Genomic DNA, 20801 nt, shown 5'->3' on the forward strand with positions numbered 1-20801 from the left:
TTCCTTTACCTTTATCAATATTGTTTGTATTGTTTTAAATAAATAAACCTTTATCAATAATAAAAAACAGAAGGTTTCCATAGTGAAAGTTTACTAATTCTCCAGCTGAGTTTAAAAGCAACCTTCGCCATCCAAACTCCTAAAATAACTCTAGCAATAAATATATAAGGTTCTCCTATTACTAGACCATATTATATAAAGTAGAGCAAAATGTGCACGTTAGCCCTACAGCCCCTTAACTAATGTGTTTTCCACTGAGTCACTTGCAAACTTTATTCCCTATTATAAGTATCATGCCATCTATGTCATGATATTATTCAGATACACTGGTTTTGATTACATTATTACCGTGGAGTCCAGATGCTACAGGATAGGTAAATGTAGGCTAATCAAGAAATTATTTATGGGCTGTAGCAGAATATCATCATCACCCTACCAAACTCAGTGAGGTGAGCAAAGGAGAAAGGATTCCATTCAGCACTGGCACGAACAGCAGCAGTGGTGGGGATATTTTACATCTTTCTCTGAGACTACTTTATTTTTCTCATCTATTTGTTCATTGTTTTTTTCTTCTCCCCTACCCCCGCTCCTATCAATTTTCAGGCAGTAAGTGTCAGGAAGCAGTCCCCACCATCACCACCATCCATTTCCTCTTGTTTTGCTCTCTGGAAACGAAAAGGTCCAGCTATTCTGCAGTATCGTAAGTGGAAGCAGAAAATGATCATCATTTAATCAGCAAGTATGACTGAGCACCCGTCATCACTACTTCCTTCCTCGCCCTCCTCCTCTTCAGGATAAGTATCCCCAACTCATTTTACTCACTTTTTAAATGTTTTTGATAGGGCCAATCTTTTAAAACTTTACAATATTTAGTTACTACATTTTCTCTTCATCTCTTAGAGTCCTAAAATCGAGATGCAAATTTCTTTAAAAGGTGTAGGCCACCATCTAACCGCTCCAATCAAATAAATTCTTTCTTTCTCTGCTCATCATTCTAGCAGCCTTAGCTAGATTAATAAAGAAAGTAAAATTCAAAGGATGAGATGGTTCATTTAGAGACCTTTCCTGTGAGACAAAATATGGGCCTTAAAAGAGAAAATACATCCATACACACAACTAATTCCAACTAGTGAAATATTGTTCACAAATGTAAGGTAGACTGCTCTGAATACAGATTATATATAGAAACACAGTATTCTTAAAACTATGCATAAGTTGATTCCATATTAAAAAAACTCAAATGTTCTCTTAGTGGTAGAAATTCTTTAAATTACTATATAATTTTAATATTTTAGGCATGATTAATATTTGTTACTAAATTGTTCATTGAATTGTTAACTTGAATTTATTAGATTATTAGATTTAACATTTATGATTAAATTTTCCAAAGATGGGTGGTAAGTCAGGAAGATGAGAATCAAGTGTATTACAGATGAAGTTCTTACCATAGCCCAGCTGGGAGATAATGAAGTCAAATTCTTCGATGCTGTGTATACTTGCTAGGTCACCACCTTCCTTCCTACATGCAATCAAAGCATCTCTTTGGATTTTCTTGTCTTCTCTGTAAATCTTGTAACAGTGACCTGCATACGGCCACCACTGACTTAGACAGTTGGTAGGCACATCACTTTCTAGAAAAAAAAGAAAAAGAGTTTGGAAAACATTTAAAAGGAAGTTTTTTGTTTGTTTGTTTTGCGGTACGCGGGCCTCTCACTGTTGTGGCCTCTCCTGTTGCGGAGCACAGGCTCCAGACGCGCAGGCTCAGCGGCCATGGCTCACGGGCCCAGCTGCTCCGCGGCATGTGGGATCTTCCCGGACCGGGGCACGAACCCGTGTCCCCTGCATCGGCAGGCAGACTCTCAACCACTGCGCCACCAGGGAAGCCCTAAAAGGAGGTTTTTTTATTGTTTTTAAAAATTTTTAATTTAACAATATTTTCTATCATTCTCTATAGGAAACAATTCATAGTCATAGGCAAATATAGCTAATATTTATTTTTCCATTTTTTGGCACAGGTATTCACAAAAGATAGACGAGATTGTGTTTGCTTTCAGACTAAAGATGATATGGAAGTCATCTTTCATTTTAAAATAAAGCCAAATGAGAAATCTGTTATTTTCAACTGTACCTACAACAAGGCCACAGCAAAATACAACAGATTGTCTCATTTCATCTGCATTTTATCATCGGCATACCTGTCCTAAGCATGTTCTATAAATACTGGAAGCACAAGAGCTTTGCCATATAATGTATTCATTCCTCAGAAGATTTCAAGTTACCTCTATTCTACGGACATTAGGAAGCCATCCATCCCTCAGAGGATGGGCAAGACTCACAAGGCAGGCAGGAGAAAGATGTGCTGACACAGGGCCTAGAATGGGTGGGGGGCAGGAGGGGGGTCACCAAGGAGCTTCTGAAACCATGGCAGTGTGAGCCGGCCACCTGTGCCTTTGAACTAACCCATTGCCGTGGATTTGCTCCCAGAAGATGACACATAACAGTGCAGAAATCACAGGGACTTCGATTCCGAAGTCTTTCAGGCAAAATCTGAATCTGCCACAAGCTGTGTGATGTTGGGTCAGTCACATCACATGAACCAAACTATCCATGTATGTAAAAAATTGTAAATAATATTAATACTAGTACTAATATTAAACTACCCATCCTCACTGTGTTCTTCTGCACTTGAGATAATACGACTATAAATTACAAATATGACAACAATGTTTAATCAAACCAGTAACAGTGACCAATGTCCTAATTATTGCTACTAGTAGTCAGGGTCAAATGTCATGACCTTGGGCTTCCCTGGTGGCGCAGTGGTTGAGAGTCCGCCTGCCAATGCAGGGGACACGGGTTCATGCCCTGGTCTGGGAAGATCCCACATGCCGTGGAGCGGCTGGGCCCACGAGCCATGGCCTCTGGGCCTGCGCGTCCGGAGTCTGGGCTCCGCAACGGGAGAGGCCACAACAGTGAGAGGCCCGCATACTGCAAAAAGAAAAAAAAAAAAAAAGAAAAAAAAATTGTAAATAATATTAATACTAGTACTAATATTAAACTACCCATCCTCACTGTGTTCTTCTGCACTTGAGATAATACGACTATAAATTACAAATATGACAACAATGTTTAATCAAACCAGTAACAGTGACCAATGTCCTAATTATTGCTACTAGTAGTCAGGGTCAAATGTCATGACCTTGGGCTTCCCTGGTGGCGCAGTGGTTGAGAGTCCGCCTGCCAATGCAGGGGATACGGGTTCGTGCCCCGGTCTGGGAAGATCCCACATGCCGCAGAGCGGCTGGGCCCGTGAGCCATGGCCGCTGAGCCTGCGCGTCCGGAGCCTGTGCTCCGCAACAGGAGAGGCCACAACAGTGAGAGGCCCGCATAATGCAAAAAAAAAAAAAAAAAAAAGAAAAAAAGAAAAAATGTCATGACCTTGATTATACATGACAAATATGCACTGTGACAGTAATGAGCCAGGGAAAGTGTCAGTAACAATGTTCAAAGGCAAGAGACTCGCTTCATTCATCCTCATATAGGCCCTGAAATGGCACAGGGCCTGGCACAGAGTAAGTGTCATGAATTGTTGGTCAAGAAAAAGAACTGAAGTTATATTCACTATACAACAGCTTATTATGACCATTTTATGGATACTATTTCAAACAGCAATTGAGCAATATATCTTGCTTAAAGAGGGACTATATTGCCAAATGAATGTCAATTTCTATATTTAAGTTTGATACTAAATGTTCTCAAATGTGCTGCCTTAGTAAAGGTTCAGTACAGGGCACCTTTGTTATCCGTTTCATGTATCAGTTCCATAGTCTCTCAAAGTCTGGGAATGTCTGCATCACCTTTGTATAAGCTCAAGATTCTGAGTAGAGTCATTCAAGTAAATAGGCAGTCCTGAGATCCAAACACTGTATTATTATAACAGAGAAATGCATACTTTTAGAAAATCTATTCCTTCTATACAGTTCCAGTAGTTACCAAAAAAAAAAAAAAAAAAAAAAAAAAAGGTTAGTATCACTCTGGAGCCCTCTTGTGGGATATTTTAATTTTGCTGCTCAAGAAAGCTGAAAATGATGCCAGCACATGCTGAGGGCTTCAAAAACTAAACAGATGCACTTTTAAAATATTTCAAAACAGGAAAACAACCAATGTAGAGGCGTCCCCTGGGGCAGCCACAAAAAATGGCTTATTCCTGTACAGCAACACTGTCTGACTGAAATATAACATAATCCACAAATGGGAGCCACGTATGGAATTATACATTTGCCAGTTGCCATGTTAAATACAAGTCTCAAGAGAGACAGGTAACTTTCATTATAAGAATACATCATATTTAACCCAATATATCCAAAATATTATCATATCAATATGTAATCAATTAAAAAATAATGAGATCGTTTACTTTTGTTTTTCATGCGACGTCTTGTGAGTCCACCGTGTATTTTACACTCACGGCAAATCTCTGTTGGAACTAGCCGCATTTCATGTGCTCAGTGGTCACATGTGGTTAGTGGCTACTGAACTGGACAGTGTAGCTCTAGCAACCTAGGGATCATGGACGAACAGGGTGGCATTGCAAAGACAAACAGGGGACGAGGTGGAACCCTTGCCCAAGAAAGTCACCCATAATGTATGCCTCATAATCCTAACTCTGATATGCTTTTCCAAGCTCTGGTTTATTTGAGTTTATAGATAAGATAGAATGATTAATCCAGGAAGTATAGAGAAATTCAAAAACCAATGGGAAGTGAAAGTTAGCAAGTGAAGCAAGTAAGGCATGTAACCGAGCAAGACCTTAGGGAGCCTTCCTGGGACAGAGCCCCTCCCCCATATCCTCTGCTGTAGCTCCTCTCTGAAGTACCCAGATAATAGTATCTGATGGACATTTCCTGAGTTGTTTTACAGATGCTAAAACCACCACCAAATGGAAGAAATTAACTACTTCATGATCAGGAGCGTGTTGGCACCTAAGGATTGATAACATTAACCCCTGGGACACTGCCCTGTTCCCTTACCATCAACCAATCACAGAATTGTGCACAAGCTGATCACATACCCTGCAACCCACCTCCCTCACCTGGACTTTACAAATGCTTTCCTGAAACCCATAGGGGAGTTCAGTGTTTTGAGCACTAGCTGCCCTGGACTCCTTGCTTGGCACCTGCAATAAACCCTGCAATTTCCTTCACCACAACCCGGTGTCAGTAGATTGGCTTTACTGCACGCAGACCAGCAGACCCAAGTTTGGTTCCAGTAACAGCCATAGCAGAGAAATAAGAATAATGGACTGAGTGCTTGACAATATGAACAAACATTCACAGGAAGAACAAATGTTAGTATTTCCACTTAATAGATAGGAAACTAAAACTGGGGGGTTAAGGAACAAGGCCAAGTTACAGAATTCCACCTCCTTACCTCAGACATGATAAAACCACCATTCTCCTCATCCCCTAAGTGGTAATTCCAAATCTTCTGAAGGAGAATTATACGAGCTCTTCCAAGAGGGAAGGATTATATCAGTACCATTTCTCGTATGGGAGGAATAGAGGAGATGAAATACAAAAATGACTGAGGTCTCCCTGAGGCGTGCCCACAGCCATAAGGGTGACCCTGTAAAGTATAATCAAACCCAATAATGGGACCCTCATCTATATCCATTGGAGAGCTCCGCCATATTTGTATCCATTAAAATGGCAAACCCACCCACTCTTTGATCTGGCAATTCCACTTCTAGAAATAATCACACATATCAAATGACATATGTATAAAGTTACTCACTGTGGGATTGTTTGTAATAATAAAAAATTGGAAGTAAACTAAAGTTCCATTAATAGGGGACTGGTTAAAAAAAACATGGTCTCTCCCTGCAATGGCTAACGTACAGCCATAAAAATGAACACAGAAGCTACCTATGTACTGTATGGAAGGATGCCCAAAATTGTTATTAAGTGAAAAAAGTAGAGCAAAGTGTATCATATGCTGTCATTTGTATAAAACAGACAAAAAGAATTACAAACATATTTATTCATATAGTCATAGAATAACTAGGTAAGGATATACACCCAGACACAGTTATTCAGAGAGGAACTGCAAATTTGAAGTAAGAACTGGAAGAAATTATTATTATTTATCATGTTGTACCATGGACTTTCTAGCCATGTCGATCATATTTTAAAATAAATGAAATTGCTTTTAAAAGTCAAGGAGCAAAAAAAGTAAAGAATGCCACGCTGTCAGATTTCCCAAGCAGAATATATATATACATACATAAATGACCTTGAAGTATTAAGCGTCTCTCCAAAAACAGCTGATAGTGAAAAAAATGTATCAATAGTTAGTTTGCTTTTTGTCAATTTGAAGGAAAAAATGCATTCTGGGCTTAGTAGCTTAATTCTTCTATAAAATTATAATAGAGAGCATAATTGCATTTTTTCCCACTGGTCTAGCCTATATATAAAATTCAGTGACTACTTCTGGGATGTTTTATTCCATTTTGGTGAAGACTTCAGTGTATATGTTAAACTAAATAACACTGGTGCCCAGATACGCCATTAAATAGTGAGGACATAATAAAAACATTCCTTTCAGATACTGATTTCCTAGCTTGGATTCCAGTTTTGTCACATGTGCGAGTTTTTTATATCCTCTGACTATCTTTTTCCTCATCTAAAATGTGTGAATAATAATACCTACCTCACAGGGCAGCTGTGAAGATAAAATTTTTATTAATGCTGTGTCAAAGGCTTTGCTCATGCCCAAACACTTCAGAACACTCAGCAAAGGTTAGCAACCAACAAAAAGACATTCTGTAGGAATATCATTAAGTTGATACCATAAATGATCAACAAAACCTGTCATTGCCTACAGTTAGGACTAGACTGTAATTTGATCTTTAAATTATAATATTTTATACACTTCAGATCAAATAGATCACTTACCTGAGGGGATCACAAAAGAATTCAAAGTTGTGTTGCCCTTTTTACAAATATAGCCTAGTTTCTGAACACATTGCAGATTTTCCCATTTAGCACTTTTCCCGGGATTTAGTGACACACAGCTTTTTCCTGGTTCTGCTGATGGACTTCCTTTGGGGAAAAGAAAAAATAAAAGTGGGACTATTATAGGAATTACAAGTAGATAGACCCCCAGAGCCTCGTGTGTTTATCCTTGGCATTTATTGGATCCCCACTCTTTCTGCTACACATTCACAAATAAATATTTACTGCCTGCAGAGCAAAAGACATGTTGGGTGTCTATTTGTTTTCTCATTGTTGGATCATTCCAATACCTGAAATGTTGATTATATAAGTTTACTTCTTTGAAATAAATTTTTCCCCACAATATCAAACAATAAAGCTAAACCTTAAACCCTGAACAATCTTTACACTGGGTTATTTTATGTATGATAGGGGGGTAAATAACAAAAGAATATACAATGTTCCAAATCAGCCATATTCAACACTGTCGATACCTCCCCAAAAACCTAAGTCAAGCTAACTGTGGACCAGCCAGAGAATTTCTGGACATGGAAAAACTTTCTCCAATTAGAAAGAAGAGGCAGGAAAGAAGGCAATGCGAGAAAGAGAAGGAAAGAGATGCTAGAAGCAGCAATGTGCCATAGTAAACGCTGGTAAAGGACTCCCAGAGCTCAGACTCCCTCTCAAGATTTTCAACTCAGCCTACTGAAGGATACTTTTAGCAGCTAACCTCTCACCTCATTGCTTACTGGAAGCGGATTAAAGAACCAGGTCAAGTCAACTTTCTTAATGCAATCGAATCATGCATAGGTACCCACATTTCTCATGCTTTTCCACCACTTTAATAAATGATTTTGAAACGAGTGCTCTAAAAACTTGCTCCATCTCACAAGAGAAGACAGGTTGATGAGTCACATTTTGTCAATGATTCTGCTTTGTGACCTCTCACGTGTTTACGACCTGGACCTGGACCACACTTCCCCTTCCCAAAAGATGGGAATCACATCACCTGCTCCATAAAGCCTTTGTCAAAAATTTTTGGAAGTTGCTTGAACAGCACGCAAAGAAAAAATTGTTAGTGGTAAGGATAAAGATGTTTTTTACATGTGTTGATAGTATGACCAAACTTCCAGTATAACTGAACTAACAGAGAAGGTACCAGTACTAGAAAGAAACTTCTGGAAACGATAATGTATTTTACAGCTAACAGTTATTATTTAATATATGAGCTGGTAAATCATAGTAATACAGTTATTTATCAATAGAACACCAATACCTACTTTAATATATCAACTCTTTGTCTTTAAATGGTTACTATAGTTATATATTTGAATTCACACTTCTATACCATTTGTGTAAAATATCCTCACTTCAAATGTAGATGTATTTTAATAGATGCTTTACTTGTTAATTACTCAATTGAAGGGTGATTGAACAATTTATACAATAACAACTTCTAATGTTCCACAAGGTTTCTAATTTTCATTTGAAGAAACTCTCATATTATTTCAGAAGGTGGTTTAATTTTGTGCCTACTTCTCAGGAATTGGTTTAATAAGGAAGGACATTTCTTTTCCTTTCTCATTAGTATTCCAATTTTATTCCTCACTTTCACAGAATCTAGACCCCTCAATTTTCTCACTGAACTCTCAGAATGGAAGTGGTTAAATATTACAATAATCATCACTTAAAATTGAGTAATAAATAAAATGATCTGCCTACAATAATTAAGCAGCAAAGAATAAACTAATCCCCCAACAAATGATTATTATTGTCTAATGATCTGACTAAGCCAATTGGCATTCTCCAATTTAGTGTGACTGAGTCAGTAAGCAGACAAATCAAATTCTCATTCATAAATAGCACATCTTATATTCCCTTGCAGCAGTGTTTACTTACCATATTCCAGAGGAAAGCAGAGCTGACTCTTAGTGACAGCCCTGTAAACATCATGCATTGAAGGAGTAAATTGAAAGTCAAATTTCATAGTAAAATCTAATCAGTTTAAACCAATGTATGTCCTCTAAAAATTCCCTCTTATGTTTTAGCATATTCTGAATATTATCTATTTATTTCAAAGTTTTCTTTTTCTTTTTAATACCATAAGTCGGTAACATGGAAAATGGAGAGTTTAATTTTCTAAGCCAAATGCAAAAACCATTCGATGGCTTTAAAAAAGAAGTCTGACCATATGAAGAAACACCACACCAGTATTTTCCATAGCAGAACTGGTAAATGAAAATGTGACCCGTCCTTTCCCACACCTACGGCAGACATCACTAATCCTTACCTGCACACGTTCCTAATAAATCAAGATTAGTACAGGATGGGGCCTGGGTTGGGAGTGGAGAATTATACTCAGTAGAGTGCCTTAAGCAGCCACTAACAATGGTTGGTATTGGTGAATAAGATGAAGACTTTTTGTCATCATTGGTCCTTTTGTTTTCTCAGAATAATTTCTGTATATGTAAAAAATCTTTATCATCTAGTCTCCTTTTATGTTCTGTTACCTCTATGTTACAACAATATAGAAATATTAGCTCAGAGCATTTTCTGTCCTCCAAAAAATGGGAAAGCCGTTGAAGGCTTGATCATCCCGTGTTTTTCTACAACTAAATTACAAACTGTCAACAAAATTGCTCATGAATGATTACGCTAGTATGGAATATTACAATCTGTGGCTGGTATTATTTTTAATCCAACTCTAGTCGATTAAAAATAGGAGAAAATGGCGTCAACGTAGACCTTCAGATCATTATAATGATGACAGAAATATTGCAAATACCTCATGGCTCAAGATAATGAGAAATTCTCCAGCCTAAAACAATTTAAATTTTTTAAATTCATAGTGTGTGCAGATATAAATAAATATGTGTAAAATCTTTGAATATACTATGTAGCATTATATTATATATATATGTCATAAATATAAAATCAAATTTTTGAATATAATACCTAGCAAATCAACGATGCTCTGCAAATATATACTTTAACAGAGTCCTCTATTGACTTGTGTGATCATTCTTCCAGACAAGTCCTTATCCCAGAAAGCTGGAATAACCTTATGGTGTTAGAGTATTCAAATCTAGTTGGCAGGTTTCAAAGCAAGGTGAGAAATAAACCGTACTTGATGAAATCTCCCAATTCTTCTCTTTGAGATCTACATGTGAGCTGATGAAGGTCTCCATGGTACCTAGCTAAATTAAATGCAGATGAATTCAACCAGCTTAACGCCACCAAGTTAATCAGATGAGCTTAACCCTACCTGGTAACCAGTTTAAATATCGGAACGGACTGCCCCCGCTCCACTGCCATCCACTGTTGAAACTCAGACTGTTCAGTCCAATCCAGAGTCCTGAAGTCAAGGAACTGGTTAACCCTTTATGACAAAAGCAAAACAAAAACAAAACTGACATTCAGAAAAGATGGTGAAATCAAATTCAGAATTAGGTACTTGAATCAAAATGTACTAGAGAGAAGTAATGAAAAACATGCCAAGCATGTCTCCTTTGATCCTCTCATCAGCGGGAAGCAAGTACAACCATTACCTCCATGGGCATGTAAAGAAACTGAGGTGAGAACACAGATAAGCCAGGAACGGTCTTGCTAAGGGTCTAACCCAGATGTGACTAGGCTTCAGCCCCCAGCATCTTGATGACTTCTATAGGATCGTGCGAATGTGCTTCTAATTTGGAGAAGACTCTCTTTGACTATCATCAAACAGAAACATGTTTACTTCACTTTAGAGTAAAACTAAGATTTATTTTGTATCAAAGTCACCATTTTCTATCATGAAAAAGTTTAATACACATTTCAATCTATATCACTCTCATAAGTTATTACCCAACCTCATATTTTAGAACTTACTCTCAGAATTTTATTTGATGACATTTTAAAAAATCCGTTTTTTTCCTCATTAAGATGATGATTAAAATCTAAACACTAAGTGCTTGTGCTACTATGAATAACACTTTACTTAGGCAGCTAATAAATCATAATGACAAGGTTTCAAAGTCTGTGCTAGGCCTGAGATGCAATAAAAAACAAAACAGAAGCAACAGGGACCTCAGTCCACTCAGGTTAAACAACTCTAATGTGTTATTACCTATGACTTTTTAAAAACCATGGATTTGCTGTTCTCTCTGTATTCTTTTTAGTTGATTTAAAAGAATTAATGAAAAGGAAAACTATCTTTTGCCTTAAATAAAACACCAACCTGAAGTGTCTATAAACATAAAGGGTAATCATAAATGGACCACTTTATATTTACTGTTCTCTAGAGGATATATTCCCCAGTCAAATCTTTTCAATGGTGAGAATAACCACTTACTATATTCAGGGCACTGTTTTCACTCGTTTTCAATCCCCACAAACTCTAATTAGGTACTGCCATCTCCATTGTACAGATGAGGAATTTGACACCCAAAGAGTTTAGATGTCATGTGCAGAGTTGAAATTTAAACCTAGGTTCTTTTTGGGATTTAATTCCCCGACCAGGGACCAAATCCACGCCCCTGCATTGGAAGCATGGAGTCTTAACCACTGGAGCGCCAGGGAAGTCCCTAAACCTGGGTTCTTATGACATCAAATCCCAGACCCTTTAGTTCTGATGCAACCAACTAAGCTATCCAAATTCACCGAAATTTTCCCCAATTTTTCATTAGCTGATATATATACACATTCATGTCACAAATTCAAATGAAAGGGGATTACAGTGACTCGATGCCCCAGAATCATATCTCAAATTTTTTGCTCCCCAACCCCATAAAAGCACAGATCACGTTCTTGGAGAAATGTGACCTGAATGCTGTTAGTTTATTCAGCATCTGGCAGAAAGGCACTGACAAAGGGAGAACCCACTTGAGGATATTGACTCGATTGACATTGATTAGGTAGGTTGATGCTTAATGGACTGAACTGAATCCAATACTGGAGTTATTTACTGAAAAGTAAACCCTATTGTGTAATTTCTTTAAATAAAGTAATAAAAATGGGATGAAATTAACTACTAGCATGTAAAAAGTCAGTGAAAATTAATTCAGATTCACTTATCTTTATCAAGTGTTCTAGAAAAAAAAAGTCTGAGTTAGTACAGCTCTTGCCCTTAGGTACTTTATACACCTTGAGAGGTATCTCATCCAGTGCCTTCATTTTACAGATGAAGAAACTGAGGACAGAGATGTTAAGAAACTTGTGGAGAGTGAAACAGAGGATTAGTAAATTAGGACTTGCACCCAGGGTTCACTTTGGTGTTTCCAGTGAACTCAACCCTTGTTTAAATTAAATTTGCCTATGAGTTACTATTATTGATACAATACACTTTCCAGATAAGTTTAGATGTTAGCACACCTTTAAGTAAAGAACCATGAACTAAAAAGATATTTCTGATAAATGTCATCCCTCCCCAAACAATAGTCCATGGCAGAACTCACTCTGGTTACCTGTGAAGACTCAGCATTTGGTTCTCCAAAGTTGGAATTTTACCAAAAAATAAAATACTTATTACAAGCTATGTCAAGGAAATGACATTATCAAAGGGAAAATCTTAATATTTCTTTAGTCTTAAATCTCTGCAATGAGCATCATCAACTATGACTGCATTCATTAAAAAGAAAATACTGATAATGAAGTGATAGAAATTCATTTATAGTAAATCAATTTTATAGTTATCCATCTCACTGATGGTTTCCCTTTAGTTTATTAATTATTTTACATAGTTATTAAAACTCTTTTGAGTACTAAACTATTACTTATGTCTCATTAGGGTAAATTAAAGAAACCAACAAAAACTGCCATCTCACCTCATTCATGTAAATAGATAACTTATAAGGTGTCAGGAGGAGATGCCTGTCTACTAGTCTGTACCTTAGAAATGTCATTCTAGGATCAGTGTCATGTTGATACTATATTTTATGTTAATAATTATTCTATTAAATACCACTGAAAATTGATTTTTTCATAAATTATTTTTCTTATGGAAATACAGTTGACATACAATATTACATTAGTTTCAGGTATACTACATAGCGATCTGACATTGCATACCTTATGAAATGGTCACCACGATAAGTCTAGTAACATCTGTGCCCATACAAAGTTATTACAATATAATTGACCATATTCTTTATGCTGTGTATTATATCCCCATGACTTTGTTATATAACTGGAAGGTTGTACCTCTTAATCCTCTAACAATTTCACCTACTCCCCACCTGCCCTCCCTTATGGCAGCCACCCATTTGTTCTCTGTATCTATGCATCTGTTTTCATTTTGTTTTGTTTTCTAGATTCCATATATAAGTGAGATCAAGAGGTATTCATCTGTCTCTGACTTATTTCACTTAGCATAATACCTTCTAGATTCACCCATGTTGTCACAAATGGCAAAATTTCATTTTTTATGGTGGGGTAATATTCCATTGTATGTATGTATATATACCACATCTTCCTTATCCATTTGTCTATCAATGGACACTTAACGTTGTATCCATATCTTGGCTATTGTAAATAATGCTGAAATGAACACTGGAATGCATCTGTCTTTTTGAATTAGTGTTTTTGGGTTTTTTCCAGGTAAATAATCAGAAGTAAAATTGCTGGATCCCATGGTAGTTCTATTTTTAGTTTTTTGAGGACCCTCCATAAGGTTCCCCATAGTGGCTGCACCAGTTCACATCCCCACTGACAGCACGTGAGGGTTCTCTTTTCTCCACATCTTTGCCAACATTTGCTATTTGTTGTCTTTTTGATAATAGCCACTCTAACCGGTGTGAAGTGGTATCTCACAGTGGTTGTGATTTGCACTTCCCTGATGATTAATGATGTCGAGCATCTTTTCATGTGTATGTTTTCTTTGAGAAAATGTCTCTTCAAGTTGTTTCGGTTTTTCTCAGGCTTTGGGGGTCTATTTTTGATGTTGGGTTGTATGAGTTGCTTGTATATGTTGGATATAGCTATTCCCCAAAATCAAATATTCTGGTATATTTTAAAACTTATAATAAACTATGCATATCTAAGTTTTCAAAACTATGAAGTTTTGAACAGAACTGTAGGAATAAATAAATTAGATTTTGCCTGAGATTTCTTACTTAAATTACTACGTTTGGCAGGATGAGAAAAGATGATCACTCTTTAAGGAAATTATCCTTTGAGACTCTCCTTATCTGCCCTAGGTACTCCTACGCTTGTTTTGAAGAATTAAATTAAGTAATACCTCTTAAAACAGGGCCTAATACACAGTATATGCCCAATAAATGTAAGCTACTGCTATTCTTAATATTATTATTATTGTTATTACTCCATGTTGAATTCGGGTTGGCAAAAAGTGTGATTTACAAACAAATTTCAAGCTTTGTGTTAAATATATCACTTAAAGCTGATGAGCGTCATCCACAATTTTTTTCTAATGTGTTTGTAATTTTTTAAAGAAGATGACCAAATTTTTTTAGTATTATTACACAAAGTATCAATTCCACATGCTAAACTTTTTAATGTTAAATTTTCCTGCATGTATCGTCTGAAACAGTTTATACCTACTTTTGAACTTAGTTGTAATAGAAGACGTATTACTGTCCAATAGTACACTGTATTGTTCTTTTCTATACTGTGGTCCAATTTGTTCTCCACCCAGCACCATACGGAAACTGGCAAAAAGAATCGAAGCAGCTAGCCAATTTCACTTCCTATATCTTATTTCAGTTCTATAAATCCTAATCCTGCGCATACATGGTTATAAATCTGATTCAGGAACTGAGGATTCAATAGGGTGTCCCAACATCTTTGAGGGTAGAAGAAGAAGAGATGATGAAATGACTCTGGGTGATATAAGAACTGGCCGCTGGGCAGAAGCCGTTAACCCAGCAGATAATGTGAAATCAGATTGCCAGTTTAGAATAAATTTACTGGAGCAAGGAGCTGCTGACATCTAAATTAAATGTTCTCTTTAAAGCTTTGGGGGCCACCAAATCCTTGCTTATTTTTAAGTGAGACGCAGGCAGAGCATAATGGAAAGACAGTGCTGAATTCCAATTCAGTTATTTTCTGAACGTGCGACATTAGGCAAAATTCCTACCTTCTCCCTCCTGTTATCTATAAAGTGGGGACAATATTTACTCATTTACAAGGTTGGTGTCAGCTTTAGAAATAAAGCTCAGTGTCTGACACACAACAGCTGTTTAATAAATAACAGCTAATTTGATCTCAGACTCATAAGAGGCTTATACCTTTTTGAAAAATGAAGTTTACTACTCAAAATTCTCACATAAAAGAAATCATTTTTTAAAAGGGTAACTATGTGTGGTTTTTAAAAAATGTTAGCGCCCCATTTTCCAGAATGGAGGAGATGACAATCCCTCACTCACACCAGGACTTTCTAGTCTTCCCCAATATACGCTGATAAATGTCATGCATATCTTCCCTCTAGAAAACAAAAGTCTGGTTTATTTTTTAAATTCCCCGTCAGCCTTTTTTTGTCCCCTAATGCACGGCATTGTTGACTTAAAGAAAAAGCAGGAAATATTACAAATCTCATTCGAGAAGTCATTCCTACCCGGATTTCAGTTAAAATTTGCTGACTGAAATTCCGGAGGCTTGGATAAGATTCAAATAAGTATCTGAGGTGAACTCAGCCTCCCAATCTCTTAGGGCTTGTTTGCGCTCCTGGGGACACAGTACTAGCCCTTGCTGATTAGAGAAGCATTTCCTGCAGCCAGAAGCCTGATAGTGGAGGCAGGAATGAGGAAGCGAGTGGAGGGCCCAGAGATGCTGTCCTGCTCACATAGCCTCCTTCCCCTAGCAACTGGGGAGGAGTTCAAAAGTAACCTGTGCCCTGCCCCTTGGCTTCCAGAAAGCCAGAAAACAAGCAAAACTCAGAAGAGTCAAGAGAACACAACCCGCAAACAGATGCCTTAAAAAAAAAAAAAAAGCCAAGTGAAACCATTTCAACTCTGAGGTTTCTCTAACCCGTGCAAGCCAGCACAAATCACACCAGGATTGTCTCTACTCATTCTCTCTCTTCCTTAATCACCTACATAAATTTAGTCTTATCTCTGTCTCTGTTTTCCCCTTTTTCTCCTTATTTTTACACATGGTTGCAAACATTGGTCCCTCTGTACTTTGCCCCAATACTGCATACAAAGACCCCATGGACCAACACAAAACAGAATCACTGAGCAGACGGAGGCAGAACCCCATCTCTGAGCTCACGAATGCCCATAGTGAGGTCCTATTGCTTTTCTATTGTCAATCTCTTTAATGATGGCTGAAAGAAAATGGTGGCTTGCAGCCTATACTGAAAGCAGAAAATGTTTAAATGTTATACTTGGTACAAGAAAGATTTCATTACAGTGGAGCTAGTATTCCTGATTTAGTCCTCAGAAATGGACTAGAAGTAGAAAAATCTTTCTTACCTAATAATGCTTTGTGTATTTCACAAGGTGGCGCTAAAAAAAAATTCATGTTACATTTTTTTCTGCCCCAAATAGAATGCAATCATCATCTTCAAATTCAATTAAAAAATAATAACTTATAGGAGAAGTGTGTTCCAGTCGATGGAGAGGACCATCCGAAAAGAGCTGGAGAAAGGGAATCCTAGGTGATGAGACAAGGCTGGGGACAGCTCTGTCCCTTGCAACAGTTCACACACACTCTCCCACTGCAGCATAGCAGCCTCAGGTAATCGCCCCCAAGGTCCCCCCGCTTCACAGAGCCAGGGCCCAGGCGGTCAGCCTCCTGAGTCTATGCTCCTTACTCCTGAGCTCTGCTGCCTGCTGTCCAGGCAGATGCAATCTGTAGGCATTGCTGATACAGCAGGTACTGTACACAGTGCTTTGCCAAGTGTGGTCCCCATCCACTTGCCCTAGAATCACCTGGAAATCTGATAACATGCAGATTCCAGGACCCCACATCATACCTCCTGATCTACAGTCTCTGGGGTTTGCACCCAGGCAGCTTCACTTTAACAAAGTTCCCTGGTGACTGATAAGCAACTTCACACTTAAGAACCACTGTCTTCTCGCCATAAACTGACCACTGGTCCAAACGTGAGGCTGAATTTCTAAATAATGGTTTTTCTTGTGCTGCATCCTCCTTTGTCAGTCAGCAAACATTCCTTGAGACTGTCTTCCCGGAAGGTTCTGTGTGAATCTCTTTAGGGGTGGGGAGGACATACATATTCACAAGACATTCCTCACTTTCAGCCATCTGCCCCTCAAATCCATTCTCTATACAGCCTTCAGTTTGCTTTTTCATGGTACTTAACTATAATTTGTATTTATTTGCTTGTTTTCTTGTCTATGTGTTTTCCCCATTGGACTTTAAGCTCCAGGTGGACAGGACATGGCAGGCTTTGGTCACTGCTGTGTCCCCAGGAGCTAGCACAATGCCTCACACAGAGAAACCACCCATCTTGTTGAATGAATGAATGTATAAAAAATGAATGTATTTATAGTCTTGCAGGGTAAGTGGGACATATGTAAGTAACCACTGTAAAAGTGGTAAACAAATAAAAGAAAGGCAGATGGAAATAGAGAAGACTGCATTTCAACTGTATAAAATGTGGGGAATTCCAGGTACAAGAAATGCCATGGGGACAGACGTGGAGGTGAGAAAGTATGAGACATAGGTGAGGAACCCAAAAGTTTTCTTTTGTCAAGACTGCGAAATGCACAAAGGGGAACAGCAGTCAGTGGACAGGGGACAGCCCTTGAATGTCAGGCAAAGGTGTGCTGTTAATTATTTGATAGGAAATCAGAAGCCACTAAGAGTTCTTGAACGTGGCGGTCACTGGATCCGAGAGACTTTTAGCTAGTAAGCAGGGTCAGGGTGCACGGGAGGGAGGGGATTAGAGCAGGGAATTGAGGATGCTATTTCTCCCACACTTGTTTCTCGTCCTGATCTCTCCGTTCCTCAAGTGTGGATTGCAGAAGCTAAAACAGACCCTCTCATCTCAAGCAAACATTAGCTCTTTTCATCTTCACAACCTCACAAGAACAAATGCTAAAAAAACAAACATTGTAGAAAGAGTATCAATAAGACCTGAAAATCATTAGAGTCTGGGAATTTGAAAGACAGGAGGCAAAAGGACAGCTCTTCACTTGTCCCTGTTTGTGGTGGCAGCTCTTCAGTTTATCATGTTAAATTCTCCCATGCTAATGGAAAACCACTGGCTTCAAGCTAGACCTAGAATATTTGACCGGTATGGCACCCGTGTCTTGTATCCAAGAACGGCATCGCTAATTGATTGTAGCATCTTCTACTCTGAGCCCAAATTAATCCTCCAAATCATTCTCAGCACAAGTTCTAGACACTGACACAACTGAGAGAAGAAAGTTGGCTCATGAGATGAAACCTATTCGCCATCCCAGGTGTCTTTTTCAGGGTGCACATTTGTCAAACTCTCTGCACCATCTGTTTAGGACTGACTCTATCATGATGTCTAGAATTATTTGTGTCGTATGCTTTTAAGTTAAACTATACGGAAATAAAATAATCATGATTTCACAACTTTGTTTTCTTTTCACATCTTTACCTGTCAGGTATGTCTGCTCATGTATCTCTGTGATGCTCAAGAGTTCAGCATTCTGTTGCAGGCAGCTCTTCCTCGCCTGGTGCCAAGTTAAAGCAGATTTGGAATTTATCTGGTAGGAAATGCTGGTCAACGGATCTTTATTCCATAAGCTTTCACTGCCCTCAACTGTAAAAGAAGTCAAAAGGAATTGACTACATTATGCATGGAAAGAATTTTCAGTGAACAATATTTTTTAAACAATCTTCATAGCATTATTGCCTAAAGCATTATCTTTTCCTTTTTTTCTTTCTTTTAATCAGTTTTAAAGTGACTATGAGATTTTCTTTACTCCTGAAATGAAGAGGGGGAGTTTTCAAAGATCGACTGCATTCCATCTCCTTCATGTGCCTCCAGAAAGACAGGGACTCACCATCTCTATTTTTCCATTAGGACATTTGAGATCAGATGAGTTGGGAAGTGAGGCAAATACATAGACTAAGAATAGAGATGCCAGCCCAACTTCCTTAATATAGAAAAACAATAATAAAGGGAGAAGAGAAAACAAATATGTCTTCTCTCAGCAATGGATATTTCACCTGCACATTCTAGTTTGGTCTTTTTAGACCAAAGACACAGGCATTAGAGGGGAAGGTTATAGATTCCACAGACAGACTGACCAGGACCTGCCTCCAGACTCTGTCACTCACTGGTGAGTCAACCTTAGTTAAATTGTTAACCACCTCTGGAGTCTCATGTTCTTATCTCTAGCACGTATTAAACATAGGTAGCTCCTGGCAATAGCTGATTGTTAGCTTTTCTTCCCTCAGAATAAAACACTTTTTAATTTAAATTTTTTTTTTAATTTTTAAAATTTTACTTTATTTTTTCCTTTGCTATTTTATGATTCCCAATATACTCTATAAACGTGGCTATAGTCTATGAAAGGCCAATAATATAGATGGATAAATATTATTGATTGCATTTTACACATAAGATGTTTGAGAAATGAGTCAACAGATGAAATATTTTTGTGTGCTTCATGATATAAAAACTTCTCTTTTGTCTTTTTAATAATGTAAAATTCTACTTACAAGTCATGTGAAGTCATAATCCTTTCATTTATTTATAAGGAAAAGATTACGTAAACTCTCAAATTTTCTGAGGAGTATTCAACTTGCTAACAAATTGGACAGTTGTCCGTGTGTATAGAGTCTACACCATATATATGCATACAGCCAACATTATATATACACATATAGCCCACGCTTTATATATGCATGTAATTGTGATTCTTTGTATCTGACAAGGAAGTGATCTTTTTCATATACTTACCACACACTATGATATGAAATTTGTGGTTCATGAAACACCAAAGAGGAAGAAAAATATCTCAACATTTCATTTGGGCAACACCATAGACATTTCTAAGATGTTTTAACTATAAAATTATTATATATTCACATAAAAAATACATTTGAATTAGTAATGTTAAATTTAAATTACCACAGTCTGAGGGCTTACTAGTTTAATGTGCAAATGGATTCTTCGCCCTGTAAGTGAGATCACTCAAATGAGACTGGTTTGAGGTTTATTTGAAGACGGAACTATTTTAAATAAATATTTTTAGAAATTTTGAGGTTTTGCTTGTAGTGTGGTAGAAAGTGTGAGATAACAAAGAAGGCGGGGATGATTTTCTCAACCAGAAATGAAGGAAAGGGCTACAAATGACCAAAGAAAGAAATGCAAGTTTACGCTTCTCTTCATGTAAAGAAAGTATAGTTTGCATTTTAAATCAAGGAATTAAGACCTATTTCTCAATGCATGCATAGGTTTGCTGACTCTACATCTCCCCAAACTGTTCAAATTCCCACAGTAAACCAGAACAACTGATGCTGAAAGCTAAAATTGCAAGCTATGGGGAATTGAGAGAAAGGAGTCTTTTCCTTTTCCTGTTCTCCTGATACTTGAAAATAAATGTCTAAATAGAAGGAAAACATTACAATAAACACTACAGAGGACAATGAAGAGCATATACTAAGTGTCACTAGGTCAATAGCTGGGACCTCATCTTCCTGTATTGAATCTGCTAGCTTAAGGCTAACATAAAATAAAATGTTCTTTTGAAAAAAAAACACAAAGCAAAGACAAGGAAAGAGTTTGGGAAACTGCAAAGCCCTTCAAGAAAGGCATGGAATGTATAAAATGTGTTTTAAAATTGTAATGCATATTGAAATCAAAGGTGTTTTAAATGTCCAGTTATTTTACTTTTGCAATTAACTAGGCCAAATATATAATTTGCTTTG

General features: G+C 37.5%; 1 protein-coding gene across 1 annotated transcript in view; it reads right to left on the minus strand.

The window, feature by feature from the left end:
- Window positions 1-20801, minus strand: part of MRC1 (mannose receptor C-type 1) — a 98224-nt gene that overhangs the window by 58092 nt on the left and 19331 nt on the right. The window contains exons 4-7 of the mRNA XM_082617051.1: window positions 18520-18684; window positions 10258-10371; window positions 6954-7100; window positions 1446-1631 (exon numbers count right to left, since the gene is read on the minus strand). Coding sequence (XP_082473177.1) covers window positions 1446-1631; window positions 6954-7100; window positions 10258-10371; window positions 18520-18684 — 612 coding nt within the window. The remainder of the gene's footprint in view (window positions 1-1445; window positions 1632-6953; window positions 7101-10257; window positions 10372-18519; window positions 18685-20801) is intronic.

The sequence above is a fragment of the Mesoplodon mirus genome (genome assembly GCF_964341445.2).
Source record: "Mesoplodon mirus genome assembly, chromosome: 4".
NCBI lineage: Eukaryota > Metazoa > Chordata > Mammalia > Artiodactyla > Ziphiidae > Mesoplodon > Mesoplodon mirus.